At 47.1% G+C, this 20116-nt stretch overlaps 1 protein-coding gene across 1 annotated transcript in view; it reads left to right on the top strand.

The window, feature by feature from the left end:
- Positions 1-20116, top strand: part of FAM81B (family with sequence similarity 81 member B) — a 28682-nt gene extending 8566 nt beyond the window's left edge. The window contains exons 4-8 of the mRNA XM_014936838.1: positions 5858-5987; positions 7157-7263; positions 15058-15193; positions 16591-16786; positions 18896-20116. Coding sequence (XP_014792324.1) covers positions 5858-5987; positions 7157-7263; positions 15058-15193; positions 16591-16786; positions 18896-19002 — 676 coding nt within the window. The 3' untranslated portion in view covers positions 19003-20116. The remainder of the gene's footprint in view (positions 1-5857; positions 5988-7156; positions 7264-15057; positions 15194-16590; positions 16787-18895) is intronic.

Below are 20116 nucleotides of genomic sequence, written 5' to 3'. Positions count from 1 at the left end.
CTTTTCGTATAAAAAACTGACATCTGTGGGTAACACAAAAATTGGTCAAGTGGGGCCAAGGTGGTAATTAAGAATAACCAGGAATATTGACAATATGGGCTGACTGAGGAAAAAAAAATGTGTTTTATAAACCCAACAAGAGACTGCTCCACTACTGAGTGCTTCCTGAAAAGTTTTGGGAATACAGCAGGTAAATACCTTACTGTGAGCCCTTACAATGATGCATCCTCAGAAATGCCAGGAGTATGGTCTTAGACAAGAGAGGCAGAGGAGCAGTAAATAAGTAATTTTAGCTCTATCTATGGCACAGATACCAGAATATTGTACAGAGCCTGAAGTCCCCTCTCTGAAACTAAAATCTTGATATGGTGTAAAGAGAAGCCAGGAGTGTGATGGTGGGATGAGGAAAATTTCTGGCTGAGAGAAGTATACATCTATGTATAGTTATTGGGAAAAAAAAAAATCCAAAGATATCTTCATCTCCATGTTTGCTTCCACCAGGAGGGAAAGATAAAAGATAAAAAATCATAGGCTGCCGAAGGACTCCAGACGATGCAAGAATCCAAAATGAGAAGCTGAAGCCAACACATTCAAAGTTGGCAGGAAAAAAGATGAGGGTTTTTTTTAACTTTGTGGCTGATTAACATTGGAACAAAGTAGGAGGTGATCCTGCAAGAGCCTCCTGATGTTTCCCAGTTTGGGTCTAGACTACATGATTTTAGCGAAGCCATAACATTCGGCGGGTGAAGTGTCTCGCTCCTCTTTTCCTGGTGTTTTCCTAAGCGTGAGGTGTCCATCATCAGCTGCACCAGGGCTTGGTCCCATCTTCTGTGTTTGGCTGCAGAGGAGAAAAGAAAAAGGACTTGGGGAAAATAGGAAAATGGGGTAATTCTGGAGAAAAAAAATAACCAGTCAATTGTACTTGTGTAAACTAAAAAGACAAACAAAAGAAACAAGAAGTTGAGCAATTTTGAGCACTTGTGGAGGCCCACAACGGCATGTTTGATGAGGTTTCTCTTCCTCTGTTGGGTGGAAGGTTGGGTGCACAGGTTGGCCTTTTTTTGGGTGTGCAGGTTGGCCTTTCCCACGAGTAGAAGGGGGGAACCCAACGCACCCACGCAATCACACATCAAAAAACTGCCATGAGGGGACCAAAGCCATCACATTTTGATGCTCAAAACTAAGCCCTAGCTAGATCCTCATTTATTTTTAAGGAGAGAAAAAGGAAAACAGCAGGTTTTCCAGCTTCATCCGAAGATGGTGGTATTGCAGAGCTGGAGCTGGCGATTCAGCAGCATCCCAGCAGCGATGCTATGGTGCAGTTTCATGCAAATGAGTACCATTAAGCTGAATCATGGTATGAGTTTTGTGTGATTCATGAATCACCAGCACTTTCCTGTTTTTCTTGCTGCTGAGGTTCCCCCCTGGAAGCACCCAGCCCTGGTTGTGTACCTGCCCCCGGCGCCGCGGCTGAGGGCTGAGCCAGAACTGAGGCGACCATTAATATTGTGAATTTTCACCTTCCTTTGCTCTGGAGTTTCAGGGTTTTAAAATTGCTACATGTATTGAGCAGAGCCCAGAGTGACTGGAGACAAATGCACAGCTTCATACAATTTATGTTTATTGAATTAATAGAAATCTTCCACATGCAAACTTGGGATGGCAGTTTTCCCCTTGATTTGTAGCCTAACCTTAATCTGAGACTGTCTGGGATGAAATGAACCTTAAATGGAGCCACTGCTCTTCCTCAGAGCAGATGATTCATCCTCCTGTATTCTGCCATGTGTAAAGGATTAATGTGGATTAGCTCTGGTAATTCAAATTATTTCTATTCTTTTACTCTTCCCTTCCTTGAAAAATAGATGGACACCTCTTGCCAAGTATTGAGGTGGTTGTTCATTAATTCTTGGACCCTCTGCCTACACTTCTATACTGTGTAAACACTGTTGTGTCAAATTGTAGTGATCTTTAAGAAAAACAACCTTCAGCATCTCAGCTCTAGTGGCATTCCTGTTAAATTAACTATATATTTTATTCGTATTCCAGCTCTTAATAAGAATCCCTTTGGGCATGGGAGTATGTATTACAATAATAAGAATTAGGTAATCAACTGTAAAAATTGCCACACTTCTGATAAATATGAATTCATCATCTTCAGCCTCACCACCAGAAGAATTTCTGAATGCACAAATGAGGGAACAATGTGCTTTACACAGATAGTTCCAGTTTATTTATTTTTTTCATGGAATTTTTTGTTGCTGGGAGAAGAAGTCCAAGGTGTCACCAGACAATCAAAAGCCCTGGTGTGTAGCTGTGAAGCTATTCAACCCATCAGAAAATGCAGCTCCTCACCAAGCACCGCACTCGGGTACGTGCTGCTCCTCCCCTGGCTTCGGAGGACTCAGCTCCTTCAACATACAGCAGGTGGCCATGTTCCCACCTCTAATCAAATGCTTTGCTGTAACCATCAGAGGCGTTTATTCCTCCATACTTTTTAATTTACATGCAAAGCTCACAGGACCACGCTTCCCGAGCTGCTCCTGGTCCATCTGCCCGGCCTCTTCCACCCTCTCCGGCCTCTGCTCCCCACCACTGCAGAAACCACCATCTCACCCTGAGTCTCCGGCGTGAAATATCAAATTGCAGCAAGATTTGAGCAAGGCCCAAGTACCCCCATTCTCCCCTGGACTCAATCTGCCAAAGGGCAGTGATGCACTTAACTACTCTGCAGATAATGAGGATATTAGGTGAAGAGATCTGAGCGGGCCCAGAGACCTAAAGCACACCAGCTGAGGGTCCTTGCAAAGCTCGCCACATGTGCAGGTCCTCTGGCCACACAGTAAAGCTGGTGTAGTTGCATTGATCCCATGCTAAAAGCCTAATTCGTCAGCTTTTTGGATCCTACCATCAAATTCCCTATTTTTAAGTATTCTCTGTATAAAATGTTCAGGTTGATATCTCGTGTAACTGAATCAGTGTTGATCTGCCTGAGGGCAGGAAGGCACTGCAGAGGTATCTGGCCAGGCTGAATGGATGTGCCCAGGCCAGTGGTGTGAGGGTCACCAAGGCCAAGTGGCAGGTCCTGCTCCAACCCCATGGATGCTCCAGGCTGGGGGCAGAGTGGCTGGAGCTGCCCCAAGGAAAAGGACCTGGGGGTGTTGGTCAAAAGCGGCTGAACATGAGCCAGCAGTGTGCCCAGGTGGCCAAGGAGGCCAACGGCATCTGGGCCTGTATCAGGAACAGTGTGGCCAGCAGGGCTGGGGCAGTGACTGTCCCCTTCTACTGGACACTCATGAGGCCCCACCTTGAGTGCTGTGTCCACTTTTGGGCACTTCACAACAGGAGGGACATGGAGGGGCTGGAGTGTGTCCAGAGAAGGGCAACAGAGCTGGCAAGGTATCTGGAGCACAAGTCTTGTGAGGAGAGGCTGAGGGAGCTGAGGGTGTTCAGCCTGGAGAAGAGGAGGCTGAGGGGAGACCTTATAACTCTCTCCAACTCCATGAAAGGAGGGGGTAGCAAGGGGGGGTCAGTCTCTGCTCCCAAGGAACAGGCCATGGGACAAGAGGAAATGGCCACAAGTTGCTCCAGGGGAGGTTCAGATTGGATATTGGGAAAAATTTCTTTGCTGAAAGGATTGCCAAATGTTTGAAGAGGCTGCCCAGGGCAGTGGTGGAGTCACCATCCCTGGAGGTATTTCAAAGCTGGGCAGACGTGGTGCTGAGGGACATGGCTCGGTGGTGGGTTTTGTCAGTGTTGGGGTGATGTTTGGATTTGATGATCTGAAAGATCCCTTCCAACACAGATGATGATAGAATCACAGAATGGTTTGGGTTGGAAGGGACCCCAGAAACTGTCTAGTTCCAACACTTCTGCCATGGAAGGGGAGAACTCCCACTAGATCAAAGCCCCTTCCATTATGTCATCTTACTGCTGCAGATCCATTAATCCTATTCTTTCTCACACTGTGCACTTCTTGCAAAGCCTTGCAAATGTTGCCTTGGGGTGGGATTTTCCCCAGGGAGCAGTCAGCCCTGATCCCCTCATCTCTGCTGAAAGAGCTGCCCCACATGTGGGGCCAGTTGTTCATCATCAACCCCATGTCTCGACTGCAGCCTCGTCTCGTTTGGGCTTTTGCACCTCAACATTTCCCCCCAGACCTGGACCCATGAGGAGCCCCCATTGCCCATGGTGCCAGCTGTCCCCTGGGACCTTCCTCTTTGGGGACCATGGTCCCCCTGTGCCCTCCCCTTGCCACCCCCCTGCTCGTTTTCTGGGTCTGCAGCTGGAGAAGCCGTGACGGCAGCCAGCCCTGGACCAGCCCCCTCCCTCTCCAGATCCGTGTGCGCCTTCGCAGCTATTTTGTACTTGTTTTCCAAATCAATGGTTTCTTTTGATCGAAGTTCTGGCCTTTGTACAAAGCCTCTATTATCTGCAGCAACTTTTATTTCCTTGAGCTACACGCTCTGTAGGTGTATCGCAATATCTGAGCATCCTCAGGAGATGACAAAAAGCTGGTCTATTTAAACTGTCAAAATTTCTCTTCAGATCCTTTACCTGTCAACAGCACCGGTTTTATTTGCTGGTGGTGCTTTGGAGGATGATTCCTCTGGCATTTTAAAACCTAGCTGTTTTCTTCTCTCAACTTCTGTTCCATTATTTATATTAAATTGCACACTGCTTTGTGGCCTTAAGGTGGTTTTTTTTCCATTCTCTTCATTTTAAGTACTACCTGCACTGGGGCAGGAGGTAACCCCTGGGTGGCCAGCGTTCAGGAAGGGTGCAGGAGAGGAAGTCTGTCTCCTTGCTCATGTTAAGTATATCTATAATGTTGTAACTTCATACAGACTACAGAAAGTCTTCTTTCTTATGATAAAAATATATTTTTTGTATGAATATTTACATATATACTATATATACACAATGTGCGCCTTGCTCATGTTAAGTATATCTATAATGTTGTAACTTCATACAGACTACAGAAAGTCTTCTTTCTTATGATAAAAATATATTTTTTGTATGAATATTTACATATATACTATATATACACAATGTGCGTGTATTTATATCTATGGACATTAAAGACAAGGGCTCAAACCCTCTTTCATTCCACCTGGAAGGGGCGGCTGGTTGAACGTTGTTCAATCCTTGGGACAATTAATGCCACCACTCAATTAATGCCACCACTCTCACACCATTCATCCGTCAGTTTTAAATGCGATGGGATAACTTGGTGAAGGCAGCCAAAAGAATTTAATAGCAAATGACAAATGCTCCTTACAAAACGTCAAGTTTTTTACCTCTAAAAGTGATCTGCCCCAACCCCTGCACCCATCTGGCAGAGGCTGGGGTGGTTGTGGCAGCAGCATGACATACGTCCTGGTGGGCATCCAAAAGCTGGGGGTGCTCGGGGTGCAGAGTAGCCTCTCAGTTTACACTTCAGAATTAATTTAATTTACTGAGATTGGATGGCAGGAAGTCAGGGGGCACTCGGTCTGGCAGGGCGACCTGCGGGTGGGCACCACCAGGAGGTTCATGGTACGAGGAGCACATGGGCATCACTGCTGCACTGAGGACATTTATAGAGTCACAGAATTGCTTCAGTTGGAAGGGACCTTTCAGATCTAGTCCAACCATCAGCCGTCACCTTCTGCAGCTCTCTTAATGGGCAGTCATGTCTGAAGGCAGGATGGGGGGTCATGGTTGTTGCAATGGGGTGTCTCTCCCTATTTTTTACGCTCTGGGGTGGTCCCAGGGGGCTGGATTTGATCAACCCACAGCACAGGGAGACCAGAATCTGCCTTCAGCCACCCTCCAGCCACCTCCCTGCAGATGCTCTCTGTCTGTGCTTTGGCTGCAGATGCGAGGCGAGCATCGCAAAGCTGTCAGGGGACATCAGCGTCATCCGGCGTGAGGCCCAGAAGACCGACAAAGAGATTTATGGCCTTCACTCTGCTCTCAAAAATTGTGCTGGCGATTTTGAGATGAAGGTGAGTAGAGAAGCCTACAGTGGAGTACCTGGTGAGTTGTGACTGTGCATATGTAGTTATTGCTCCTTTTCCTAACTGCTGACCAATACCAAAGATTGATATGGTATTCATACAATTTATCAAGATTTTTAATTAAAAAAAATGTTTTCCGTGATGTTGTGGAATCATAGAATACTTTGGATTGGGAGGGACCTTTAAAGATCATCTAGTGTCCCCCCTGCCCTGGGCAGGAACACCTCCCACCACACCAGGCTGCTCCAAGCCCCCTCCAACCTGCCCTTGAACCCCTCCAGGGATGGGGCAGCCACAGCTTCTCAGGGCAACCTGGGCCAGGCTCTCACCACCCTCACACCAAACAAGTTCTTCCCCACAGCTCAGCTCCATCTCCCCTCCTTCAGGGTCAAAACCTTCCCCCTCCTCCTAGGGCTCCCCTCCTTCATCCAGAGTCCCTCCCCATCTCTCCTGGAGCCCCTTGAGGGACTGGAAGGGGCTCCGAGGTCTCCCTGGAGCCTTCTCTTCTCCAGGCTGAACCCCCCAACTCTCTCAGCCCCCCTCCCAGCAGAGGGGCTCCAGCTCTCTGGAGGGCTCAGGCCACCTCAGGTGTCCTCAGGCCACCACCACCAAAAGGCGATGGGTGTCCCCACAGGACACGAGGTGCTTCACTTCACCTCATGAGTTCCACCTTGATCTCTGCATCTCAGCAGAGGGCCACAGGTCAAGTTGGCGAAGGGGCCTCTTGTCCCCTCACCCCAAGAGTGAACGATGCTGTGAAAGGGGCATCTCCAACTGAAGAAGTGTGGGAGAGCAGCAGGCACCTGGGTCACCCCCCAGCCTGGAGAGCACGGGGCTCAAGGATTTACCTCTCGGTTCCTGCCACCTTTGGGGGGATTTGAGAGGTGTCCTGAGCCTTGGTCAAATAACCAAAGTGTTGCTCACTGGTGGGTGTGAAACCAAACCCTCCATCCACAGAGACTTTGTCTTCAGCTCTGGTATCTCTGAGCTCAAGTCTTCACCCTTCTGAATGAAATTATTGGTGAGAAAAGTTCATTTTTGTGTGGCTGTGCCTTGATGTCAGCTGTGTTTTTCCGTGCTTGCAATCATAATGCATATTTAAATGTGAGTGCTCACGGTCTGGCTCATAAAGGCGTTCTCTCTTGAATCCTCATTAGGTAATGCAGCTATTAGGCAAGATAGAGACTTCCAGCTCCGATCAAAGCTCGAGTTTAAAGACAGTCCAGGGAGATCAACAACATCAATTGCAACTCCTGGATTTGAAGTAGGTGACAGAGGGTTTTTCATTATGATAATTCACCCTGAGCGCTTTAGTGTGATGAACAGGTTGCCATGGAACAGGAAAACAAGCCCGTTAATTAACATCCATTCAAAACACTAAGAGAAGGTTAATGAAGATCTGTGCCATAAAATAATGAAAATACATAATGAAAGTCTATTGTCTTGCAGGCTAATTGTTAAAACGAGGCGATAAATGCCACCCTGTAAGAGGAAAGGTAGGAAGCCAATTAACTTCCCATGCTTAAGAGAAAGGCACCGAGCACAAAGGCGCGATTTACCATTATAATTGGGGCTGATTTGTGACTTGCCTAATGTGCAGAAAATGGTGTTTTCGATACCCCTTTGCACCATCGCCGGGGTGCTGCGGGGAAGGGAGGTGGGCACAAGGATGAGGCAGCGGCACATCCCAACGACCCGTGATTTATTTATTTATGGCTCACGCAGCGTGTTTTTCGCCTTCCAGCTGGAGGAGTACTTTTAGGGTGCCCTTTTAATCCCGAATTTTAGAGACGAACAAAAGCGCCTGGAGCCACATCCAGAACAAAGCAAACCATCCCGGCGCTGAAGAGTGGAGCCAACACAAATAATTTAAAATCTAATTATAATAATCCGGCAATAATGGTATTTCAAAGGCATCCTTAAAACGGCAAAGTATTTGAATAAAAATTTATTTTAATTAAGATTTTATCTGAGTTGCATTCAGAGGTAAAAATAGGCTAGAACTTTAAACGGAAGAAAGTTCTTGTGAAGAGAACCGGAAAAGGAATAGGGGTGAATGGGGAAAGTCAATTCCCCATTCCAAAGTGGGCAGTGAATTAAAACTGGGAAAAGGGAAGGAGGGACAGGGAGACAGAGAGCAGTGAGCATTGGAGGTGAATGGGACAAGAAATGTTTAGTTTGGAGAAGAGGAGGGGAGACCTCACTGCCCTCTACAGCTCCCTGACAGGAGGGTGTAGAGAGGTGGGGGTTGGCCTCTTCTCCCAAGGGAATCATGGCAGGAGCAGAGGAAATGGTCTGAAGTTGGGGCAGGGGAGGTTTAGATGAGATATTGGGAAGAATGACTTTCCTGAGAGGGTGGTCAGGCCCTGGAACGGCCTGCCCAGGGAGGTGGTGGAGTCACCATCCCTGGAGGTATTTAAGAAACGTGTAGACGTGGCTCTTCAGGGCATGCTCTAGTGCCCAAGGTTATTGGTTTGTGGTGGGGTGTTGTGTGTGGGGTTGTGGGTGTGGGGTTTAGTTGGTGGGTGGTGGTTTTGGGTTTGTTGTTTTTGTGGTGGGGTTTCTTTTGTGTTTTTTGTGTTTGTTTGTTTGTTTGTTTTGTTTTTTGATGTGGTTGGACTCGAGGATCTCAGAGGTCCCTTCCAACCACTAAGATTCTGTGATTCTGTAATTCTGTGAAATGGAAACAAAATAAGAAGGAAGGAAAAATGCAGCAATGCCAAAAAAATAAAGAAATTGGAAAACTGAATCGAAGTAAATGCTTTGGGGGTAAATGGGTTGTTAGAAAAGTTAAAGAGACATTACTTAAGTTTTCATCAGAAGGTGGAGGCTTGAAAAGAGGTGGCTTTTGAGTCACTGAGCTGTGCTGTCATTGTGTATTTCACTGAATTTCACTGAATTTCACTGAATTTCTAGAGTTGGAAGGGACCATAGAGATCATCTAGTCCAACTCCCCTGCTGAAGCAGGATTGCCCAGAGCTAGAGCATGTTACTCAGGAGCATCCAGGCGGGTCTTGAAAATCTCCAAAGAAGGGGACTCCACAACCTCCCTGGGCAGCCTGTTCCAGGGCTCTGTCACCCTCACTGTGAAGAAGTTTCTCCTCATATTTGAGTGGAACCTCTTATGTTCCAACTTGTGCCCGTTGCCCCTCGTCCTCTCAGTGGGAACCACTGAAAAGAGTCTGGCTCCCTCCTCCTTCAACCCTCCCTTGAGATACTTGTAGGTATTGATAAGGTCTCCCCTCAGCCTTCTCTTCTCCAGACTAAAGAGTCCCAGCTCTCTCAGTCTCTCCTCATAAGGGAGATGCTCCAATCCTTGAATCATCTTTGTAGCCCTACGCTGGACTCTTTCTAGTAGTTCCCTGTCCCTCTTGAACTGGGGAGCCCAGAACTGGACACAGTACTCCAGTTGTGGCCTCACCAGTGCAGAGTAGAGGGGGAGAATGACTTCCCTTGACCTGCTGGCTACACTCTTCCCTATACAACCCAAGATACCATTGGCCTTCCTGGCCGCAAGAGCACACTGTTTACTCATTGCCATTTTACTGTCCACCAGGACCCCTAGATCTTTCTCTTCAGTAGTTGCCTCTAGCAGGTCCACCCCTAACCTATACTGGTACCTGACATTTTTCTTCCCCAGGTGCAGGACCCTACACTTTTCCCTGTTGAACCTCATGAGGTTCTTCTTTGCCCAGCCCTCCAGCCTGTCCAAGTCTCGCTGGATGGCAGCACAGCCCTCCGGGGTGTCAGCCACTCCTCCCAGTTTGGTATCATCAGCAAACTTGCTGAGGATACACTCTGTCCCCTCGTCCAGGTCACTGATGAATATATTAAACAGCACGGGTCCAAGTATTGACCCCTGGGGGACTCCACTGGTTACAGGCTTCCAACTTGAACCTGCTCCATTAATAATTACCCTTTGGGTCCTGTCACACAGCCAGTTCTCAATCCACCTCACTGTCCCCTCATCCAGCCCATACTGCCTCAGTTTCCCAATGAGGATGTTATGGGAGACAGTGTCAAAAGCCTTGCTGAAGTCAAGGTAGATGACATCTGCTGCCCTCCCCTCATCCAACCAACCGGTTATGGCATCATAGAAGGCTATCAGATTGGTCATACATGATTTACCCTTGGTAAACCCGTGTTGCCCACTTCCAATAACCCCCCACTCTTCAACTTGTTTGGAGATGACATCTAGTATGAGTCTCTCCATCACCTTCCCAGGGACAGAGGTGAGACTAACTGGTCTGTAGTTCCCAGGGTCCTCCTTCTTGCCCTTTTTGAAGACTGGAGTGATGTTGGCCTTCCTCCAGTCCTCAGGCACCTCTCCTGTTCTCCACGACTTCTCAAAGATGATCGAGAGTGGTCCAGCGATAACGTCTGCCAGCTCCCTCAGCACTCGTGGGTGCAACCCATCAGGCCCCATGGACTTATGAATGTCCAGTTTGGCCAAGTGGTCCCGAACCTGGCCCTCCTCTACTAGAGGAAAAATTTCCTCTCTCCATACCATCCCCCTTGCCTCTAAGGCCACAGATTCATGAGGGGCAGTCCTAACAGTGAAGACTGAAGAAAAGAAGGCATTCAGCAACTCTGCTTTCTCCGTGTCTTCCACTACTAGGGTGCCCACCTCATCCATCAGTGGGCCCACATTATCCCTCACCTTTCTCTTGCTGTTAACATACTGAAAAAACCCCTTTTTGTTATTGTTAATATTGGTGGCCAAGCTGAGCTCCACTTGAGCCTTGGCCCTTCTAATTTTCCCCCTGCATATCCTCACCGCTTCATGGTATTTCTCCTTATCTGCCAGGCCCTTTTTCCAAAGATTATAAGCCTTCTTTTTGTTCCTGAGTTCCAGCCGAAGCTCTCTATTTAGCCAGGCTGGTCTTCTTCCCTTCCTGCTTGATTTTAGGGACTTGGGAATAGCTTTATCTTGCGCCTTTAAGAGTGCCTCCTTGAAGAATGACCAGCTTTCCTGGGCACCCTTGCCCTCGAGGACCATCTCCCAAGGGACACCCCCAATCATGCTCCTGAAGAGGCCAAAGTCTGCCCTTCGGAAGTCCAGGGTGGCAGTCCTGCTGGCCCCCCGCCTTGCTTCAGCGAGAATTGAAAATTTTATCATTTCATGATCACTTTGTCCAAGACGGCCTCCAACGTTTACATCCCCCACAAGACCTTCCGAGTTAACTATCAGCAGGTCCAGTAGCACACTTTCTTGAAAGGAAGTTCCACCTCAACACGAGGAGGAACTTCTTTGCTGTGAGGGTGGCAGAGCCCTGGCAGAGGCTGCCCAGGGAGGTGGTGGAGTCTCCTTCTCTGGAGACATTCAAACCCCACCTGGACACGTTCCTGTGGGACCTGCTCTGGGTGGACCTGCTCTGGCTGGGGGTTGGAGGAGATGATCTCCAGAGGTCTCTTCCAACCCCATATCACTCTGTGATTCTGTGATGCTGTGATTTAACATAAAGCCCAAAATACTTCTTTACTAAACATTGAGGTTTTATGCCAGTTAATATAAAAATTAATTAAAATAGGTTGCCCTTTGGAGAATGCCTGTCTCCTTTTATATTGCTCCTTTAACAGTCTACCAGATTTATGCATTCTTTTTATAGAGCTGAAATAAAATTTAACTCCTGGAACAGAGTGGAGCTTCCCTGTAAAACTGGGGATGTTTAAATCAGGTTTACAGCCCAGAGTTCCCTCCTCCCTTGACGGGCAGTTGTCTGGGACCCGGCCGCCTGTGGCAGTTGTATCGTTAAAGTACAAACTGATGTTGTTACTGAAAACTGGATGAATTTTAAACATTATTCAGGATTTCATGGGAGTTGTGCCTTGATCAGAAAATTTGGCCCTTCATGGTGAGAGTTGTGGATGCTTCTCTCTCCCAGCATCTCTGTGGCCTCCTCTGACCCTGCTCCAACAGCTCCATGTCCTTCATGCTGTTGGTGGCCCCAGAGCTGGAGGTAGCACTGGGGGGGTCTCCCCAGAGAAAAGCAGAGGGACAGAATCTCCCCCTTGCCCTGCTGGCTGTACTGCTGGGGATGCAGCCCAGGGTTTGGGGGGGTTCCTGGGCTGCCAGCACATGTTCTTGGCTCATGTTGAGCTTCTCATCCACCAACATCCCCAAGTCCTTCTCAGGGCTGCTCTCCTCTCTCTGATGCTAATCAAAGAAAGTTGAAAATAAAATAAAACATGCTATTCTTTTATTATTAATAAGAAAACCTTAATATTCCAAAATAAATTATTCATATTATTAATAACAATTGTATTATTAATCACCATCTTGCCACCGTCAAGTATGTCCCTCCAGAGACAGGCCCCAGCCACCATCATCCTCCTCAGCAGAGCCACACGCCAGCTGTGGTTGATGGGATTTGCATCCCAAAGGGACCCTTGTGACCGTCTGGTCTGAACCCTACAAGCCACAGAGCTCACTGGTGAAGCTGTACCTGCTGGTGTGGTTCGTGGAAATAATTTCCAGTGTTTGTTAAATGGCTTTATAAAATGTTGCATTAATTATTCCTGTAGTTCTCCCCTTTCTCCCCCAGGCAGACTTTGCTTCATCGCCAAAACTTCTCTAAGTTGTCTAAATGCAGTCTCGCATAATTTGGTTTTAGTTTTAAACATTTCTTAAGTCTAAATATTTCCTTCTTCCCCACTTTCTCCATGGGGGAAGAAGGGAATGCCAAGCCAAACGCCAGCTGCCAACTACACAAAGTTTGGGTCTGAGCCTTTGAACGGAGCTGACCATCAGCTGTGTCCTTCACGGTTAGTTCATCTTTGCCCATTGAAATGATATTGCCCAAATTTGTTTGGTAATCCTAAGCAACAGCATGAGACCTTCGTTTCATGCCTGATGGACTAAAAGTTCCAGATTTTATATATACATATATATATAACTGTACATATGAAAATAATGGCATGAAAGATCTGGCAGAAGAGGCACCAGTGCTGTGGTGGTCGAGCAGAGCTGTAGCTCTTGTTCAGCCCATTCACTGACCCTCAGATGTGACCATCCTGCCCTCATGAGCGATGACCTTGGGGCTGGCAGTGGCAGCTTCCACCGAGCACTGTCTCCATCCCCTCCTGACCTTGCCAGAACAGGGTCTGGTGATTTCTGTTGTTTCACTCAGATGGTCTGAGAAGAGCTCCTCAAGCTTCCTCTTCCCGTGCTTAAGGGTGGACGCTGGTGGGCGTCACCAGCACAACATCACAATGCCAATTTATCTTCTCATGGATGGAGATGAGTGCTCCAGGAAGCAAATTCTGTGTGCACGGCAGGACTAAAAACAACAATACTTCAAGGTTTTATTCTTAAAAAATTGAACCTTAGAACTAGTTAAAACGAGTAATAGCGATAAACTGACTCAACTGACTCCTTGTGTAGAAGACACTGAAAAGGCACTGTTTATAGCAAACTGCAGTATCACTTAGAGAGATTTTGTTAATGTTTATTTTTTTTTTTTACCCAGTATCACTTAGAGAGATTTTGTTAATGTTAATTTTTATTTTTTTTACTACATTTACAGTGACTGCTGATGGTAATTATCACTTCATTAGACTGATGCAAAGCTGCTATCAATCACCCGGTAAAAAAAAACACTTTCACTCCAACACCCTTTAGGAAAGTGATATCCAGTACCAGAAGTGCCGTAAGCATTCAGTCTAGTTTTAAAATCCTGCTCTTTACCTGTTGGTTTGTATCCAGACTGAGGCCTGAACAAATTTAAAGCCATCGTTGTTGGCATACGAAGCATGTGTTAGAAATTAATGCAATTATATTAACACTTTTCATAGAATCATAGAATTGTTGAGGTTGGAAGGGACCTTTAAGATCATCTAGTCCAACCATAACCCAACACTGATAAAACCCATCACTAAACCATGTCACTAAGCACTATGTCAACCTGGCTTCTGAACACCTCCAGGGATGGTGCCTCCACCACAGCCCTGGGCAGGCTTAAGAACTCTTTCAGGGTAAAAATTGCTCCTAATCTCCAATCTGAACCTCCCCTGGAGCAACTTGAGGCCATTTCCTCTTGTCCCATCACCTGTTCCTTGGGAGAAGAGACCAACCCCCCCCAGCTACACCCTCCTTTCAGGGAGCTGTAGAAAGCCAGAAGGTCTCCCCTCAGCCTCCTTTTCTCCAGGCTGAACACCCCCAGCTCCCTCAGCCTCTCCTCACAAGACTTGTGCTCCAGACCCCTCACCAGCTTCACAAAAACACTTCACCAGTGTTTCCATGACACTCCTGCAGGCAGGTCATATGCATAAGCATAAAAATTTATATATATGTCTACGACCTGCACCTAAGCTCACATCTAGTCATGGTTCCCGTTGTAAATTACACATCGCACCATAAGAAAAGCAAAATCTAACCCAAAATTTGGCATTTTGCAGATTTGACCCAAGCAGAGTTCCTTCTCCACTTGTGGTTCCCTGTCTCTGCCGGGTGCTGCCTCTCAGGGCCCTTCCCATGGGCTTTCACATTCCCACCCGAATTCTGCCTCAAACGCAACTGGGCATTCTCTGCTTGTTTGTCATCTCTGAGTCATAAACCCTTTTTTGTATCATTACAAGCTGGGCCCTTCCCATGGGCTTTCACATTCCCACCCGAATTCTGCCTCAAACGCAACTGGGCATTCTCTGCTTGTTTGTCATCTCTAAGTCATTAACCTTTTTTTGTATCATTACAAGCCTCATTTTCAGAGCACACGTGACTTTGCTGCTCTCCCCGATGCCCAGCAGCGTGGCTGGTGTTCAGGGGGGTGGTGTGGTTTCTTCATCCACTTTGAAGAGAGTTAATTCAAACGGGAAATTAACATTTTTCAGCCCTCAGATATTTTCCTCGAGTAGAGCACACCACGGAAATCACATTTTGGCGTGTAGGTACAACCTGCAAGGTAAGGATTAATAAAATAATTGAGCTGAGGGCTTGTTAGGAAGCTATTGAAGAGACTTAGAGTAATTTAAACAATTTACTCAAAGTGACTCAAGACTCCCCCATAACACTGACTAAACCTTAGTCTTGTTGCTAAAAAAAAAACAATTATAATTTTAGGTTGACAAGCACTCTAAGTGACTTCAGGGATCAGGTACAGACCCATCGGACGTGGACAGAGACGCAGCTGACACGGTGGGAAGCAGATCAAGCCCAGCACCGGCACCAGCTCCTCAACTGGGTGAAGGAGAGGCTGGTAAGGCTTCCCAGCATGGCCACCCAGGGCACTGGGGTGGCCACCAGCCCTGCTGGGGGTGGGAGCAAGGAGTATGTCTCCCACCACCTCAATCCCTTGATCCTTGATATATTTTTAGGAAAAATGTTTGCACAGAAAGGGTTATTGCTCATTGGAATGGGCTGCCCAGGGAAGTGGTTGAGATGTCATCCTCAGAATTGTTCAAAAGATGGGTTGACAATGCAGAAACCACACCAAGATATGTGACTGCTCTCCCCTAAGGGACACACTGTGGGTTAAAGCTTTCAAAGCCACTCTTGTAGAATCACAGAATGGTTTGGGTGGGATGCGGCCTTAAAGCCCCCCCAGTGCCACCCCTGCCCTGGGCAGGGACACCTCCCACCACACCAGGCTGCTCCAAGCCCCCTCCAACCTGCCCTTCAACCCCTCCAGGGATGGGGCAGCCACAGCTTCTCGGGCCAACCTGGGCCAGGCTCTCACCACCCTCACACCAAACAAGTTCTTCCCCACAGCTCAGCTCCATCTCCCCTCTTTCAGGGTCAGACCCTTCCCCCTCCTCCCGTGATGATGGAACTGTTTTGGGAGTGCAGAGCAGCAGCTTGGTTGTTCCCGGGGCTGACTCACTCCACCAGCCACCTGCGCAGCCCATCAATGTTTGCAAACTGGGAGCGTGTTCCACCAGTTTCCTAATCTTTGAGTCCAGATGGCTCTGCCAGGTTGGCAGAGACCTTGCTTGGGAGGCAGAGCCATTGCCTTGGGACCATCAGACTCCTTTGGGCTGCAAAGCCTAAAGGTCCCAGGACTTTGATCATGTTGACCAGATTTGGAGTTGACTAGAGGACTCTGTGTGCAACCTGAAGAGGTGGGCAGCTCAGGTCGGAGGCAATTCCCCCCAGAGTGGGGCTCAAAGAGCTGTGGTGGGCTCTAAAGAAGCAGAGGACCGGTTGCCACCCCTTAGTTAGACAACTCGTATGGCCTCAGCCTCCTAATTCACACTGGCAAAGCTTGGGCTCGAGCTGGGCACATGAAAACAACCCGAAACGGGCTTTCTGATCTCCCAGTCTGTTGTTGCAGAGCGTGACAGCAAGTCACTAGATTTAAAACAAATGAGTAAATAAAATAATAATTTAGAAAGCGCCTTTGTCCTGGCCCAGCCCCTCTTTCCTGGTTGATTTATTTGGTCGGTTGGTTTCCTGGCCCAGCCCCTCTTTCCTGGTTGATTAATTTGGTCGGTTGGTTGGAAGAGAGGACTGATGTGTCCCCTGGGGTACCAGACCTCACCTGAGTTTATTCACCGCTGTCACGCGGGGGATCGGGGAGCGGGACTGGGAGGAGGCACGGCTGGCAGGAGGTACATGCAAAGTGTCTAACCATAAAACCCTGCTGTGCATTTGAAGGAAAGAGCAGAAAAAAGAGTAGAAGAAAATCTCCTCCTCCTGTCACTGAAGCTAGAGCGAATGGAGAAGCCGCAGAAATACGAAAAGCAGTTGAACCAGATGAAAAGTGACGAAAAAAAACTGCAGGCAAGAATCACCAGATTTGAAAGACAGGTCTGGAAGGAGCTTGAGGAAATCCAAAACGAATACAGATCAGGTGAGGGTGGGCTTTCGTGCAATTTATTTTTAAAATATGTTTCTACAGTAACTCGCTGCTCCAGAAAACGCTTTCCAGTGAAGACAGAAAGACATTAAAAAGACAGTTTCTCTCCCCAAAACCCCACTTACAGAGGTGTATGGGTTGGCCTGCTTGTCCATGCACACAGCTGGCATGACATTTGCAGAGAGGTTGCTTCCTCTTCCTGAGACTCTCAAGGAAAGAGCATTTAAAAGGCAGTTTCACAACCTGTTTTTGAGGTGTTTTAGTGCCCCTATTCCTCATTCGTAGGGTCACTGACCTTCCTTGGGAGGCACAAGTCACCCCCTTCTGCACAGACCCTGTGTCTCAGATGGTGTTTGATGAATTTATATAGTTTTCATCCTTTCCTCCCCGTTCCTAGCTGCCAGCAGCTGGAGGAGGAGGCATCCCCTCACCCTCCCCTCGCAGCCGATGGGGACACGCAGCAGATGCATCAGGTTATCCAAAAAAAACCCACCAAAAACCACCAAACCATCACTCAGCCCCCTCTCCGAGGGAACAGATGGCTGAAAGTCATTACACAAGGGCTTCTCATCTCACACGTTCTCACTCGAGACTCAAGTGTCTGGTTCTCCCCTCCCAAGCTGTCTGCGATGGAGGACCCCGGCGCTTAATTCAGCTCCGATTCCTGTGTTTTCTGCAAACCCACCTACAGCCAGCCCAGCCCCAGATGGGAGAGGGGCTTCCTGCAGCTCGGCTGCCTGCAGGACCACCCGGGCCAGCACGAGGCACCATCTCCAAGAAATTTCAGAATAAAAAAAATTCTGCTGCTGGAAAGAGAAGAGTTCCTCACTTCACATCCCTGCCTGCAGAGATTAACGATGGAAGAGACGTGTCTGCAACCGATTTTGGCCATGCTTGGGCTCAAACTCAAGCCCAACAACTGCTCTTTCCCCTGGCAGTCCTCTGGAAAGGGTTGATCCCCCCCAAAAAAGGGGGAAAGGAGGCCACAGAAGAGGTGGGGAGGGAGCAGAGGCTGCCTCCAGACTGTCTCGGCAGCTGCTGGTGCTCAGCACAGATTGGAGTCTTGGAAATTGGGGATGTGTCTGGAATTCATAAAATTCCACGCACCGTGCAGCGACTGGGCTGAGCACTAGGTAGAGTGTAGCGGTGGCAGAATTAATCCATATTAAGCAACCACTCCAAAAACCATGCAATCAGCTGCCACGTTACAATAAGCGCTTTTAGGATTAAAAAAAAAAAAAAAAAAGAAAAAAAGAATAGAATTAATTTCAATCCACTGCTTGCTTGCTAATAAGTTATCACCTATGTGACACGCTGGACAAACGTGAAGAATTTCTACGTTGAAAGTTGCTGCAACCTGGAAACAGCAGGTCACAATTCCACTTTTCCAGTGTTTATTGACAATATTTCACTGTACAGCGGTTCAATGATGGTGCATCAGCTGCTCCGTTGCTCTTTGTTTTTAAGAAAAAAATGTGTCTGCACGCTCCCATCTTTCTTTTTTTTGGCACACAACCAGACAACGTCCATCTCAGATGGCAGGTGACTCGTATTTAGGGTTGCCACAACCCTGGGAGATTGGTGGCACCAACCCCACTGCCTGGTGGGAAGAGCCACAGTGTCGGTATCCGAGGGGAATATGGAGCATTTGGTTCAAAATAGTGACTGTGGACTTAAAATAAAACAAACTAAACAAAACCCCGCCAATGGTCAGTGAAAGAACAACAGGCCTTAAGGGTAAAAACTCCCCTGCTTTTAAGGACAGATGGTATTTTATTTGCTCCACACCACAACTCTGATGTCAGTTGCGGTCTAGGGCCATGCATGATCACGCTTGGCATTGTCCAGTCTGTTGGAAGATGTGATTCCCATAGTGAGGAGCTGGAAACCCAAGCTGCTAACACATGTCTATGGTACTTCACTTCTCATCTATGGTATTCTATGTCTTTTTGCATCATTTTTCAACATAAAATGATGAAATAGAGTGGATTTAACATGCTCGGTATTAAACGTGGGTCAGAAACCTTGGCAAAAAAAAAAAAGAATCCTTTAATGTACTGAAAGCAACCACTATTTAATTAACTGTTCCTATCCTTCTCCCAGGATTTCAATCCATTCACGAGTCACTGGAGCTGCTCAAAGAAATACAGAACTCAAAGCTGAAACTGGAAAAAAAGAAAATTCAGAAAGACATGAAAAAGAGGCAATGACAGCGACCTCCCAGAAGACTGAACAGCAGGAGCAAGCCCTGTCCTCTCTGCAGATGCCCTCTCCAGTGAGGAGCAGCATCGGGTTAAAGAAAGAAGCAGCCCTTGGACAGACCTGACTTTGCTCTCCCCTGTCCCTGAAGGATGTTATTGATACTCGTGGTATTGGGCAGCCACAAAAATAACAGCTCTGTAACACCAACAGTCATTTTCACACCCATCTTACAACAGCATACTCCACTGGAAAAGAAAATTGAACTTTAAGGTTTGACTTAAACTTTTACAAGCAGATTTAATACAAAAATATTCCTATTATTTAAAGGACTTCAAGAAAACAAGCAGTTGGATATTAAGTGTGGTTAGAGCAGTCCTGCCATCGGCTATATCAGTTTTAGGTTGGTGTAAATATTGAAATTAGGTCCAGTAAATTCCCCCAGCTGCACACAAGGTGTCTGCAGTAACAGCATATGGAAATGAGTATCAGAGTATCTACTGGTGCATGAATTGGACCTATTACAGTAAGTTACCGGATCATTAGAAGTAACTAATAAATTGGGTACAGGTGACAAAACAAAGGTCTATTATTAGCAGATGCATTACTAATGTGGTCTTCTCTTTTTGAATAAAAGTTAGTGGTGGTTTGCAGAGTAGAACGCTAAAAAATGTAACTCACATTCTGGGTTTTGTTTTGCTACAAAAACCAAAACCAAAAAAATCAGTCTGAAAATATGGATTAAAAACTCTGGGAGAAGGGCAAATGAGATGTATCAGTGTAATTTCCCAACAGAAGCTATTATGAGCTCTTCAGCAGAGAGGCCAAAAAAGGTGGTCACAAAGCAATTTCGGTAGAAACCTGAATTTCTACGGTACATTTGTTTCCGGAAAATTCAAGAGGACTCAGATAATCATCCTCCTCCAATAATTCGCATCTCAAATCTCTTGTGCTTTTTGCTCTGCAGAAAAGCAGTTTTCCCAAGGCCATGAATTCCAGGTGGCTTCTCAGAGAAGCCAAAGCTGCAAAGCAGAAGGGAGCACTGCTTGGGCAATTAATCACCTTGCTCAGGCAGGCAGACACTTTGCATGTTTACAGTTCCTCTAGTGAGCAAGAAGTCCCAGA

The sequence above is a fragment of the Calidris pugnax genome, unplaced genomic scaffold (assembly GCF_001431845.1).
Source record: "Calidris pugnax isolate Ruff unplaced genomic scaffold, ASM143184v1 scaffold40, whole genome shotgun sequence".
Classification (NCBI taxonomy): domain Eukaryota; kingdom Metazoa; phylum Chordata; class Aves; order Charadriiformes; family Scolopacidae; genus Calidris; species Calidris pugnax.
Note: the sequence above shows the minus strand (reverse complement) of the source record. Positions and strands in the feature narration are given on the sequence as shown.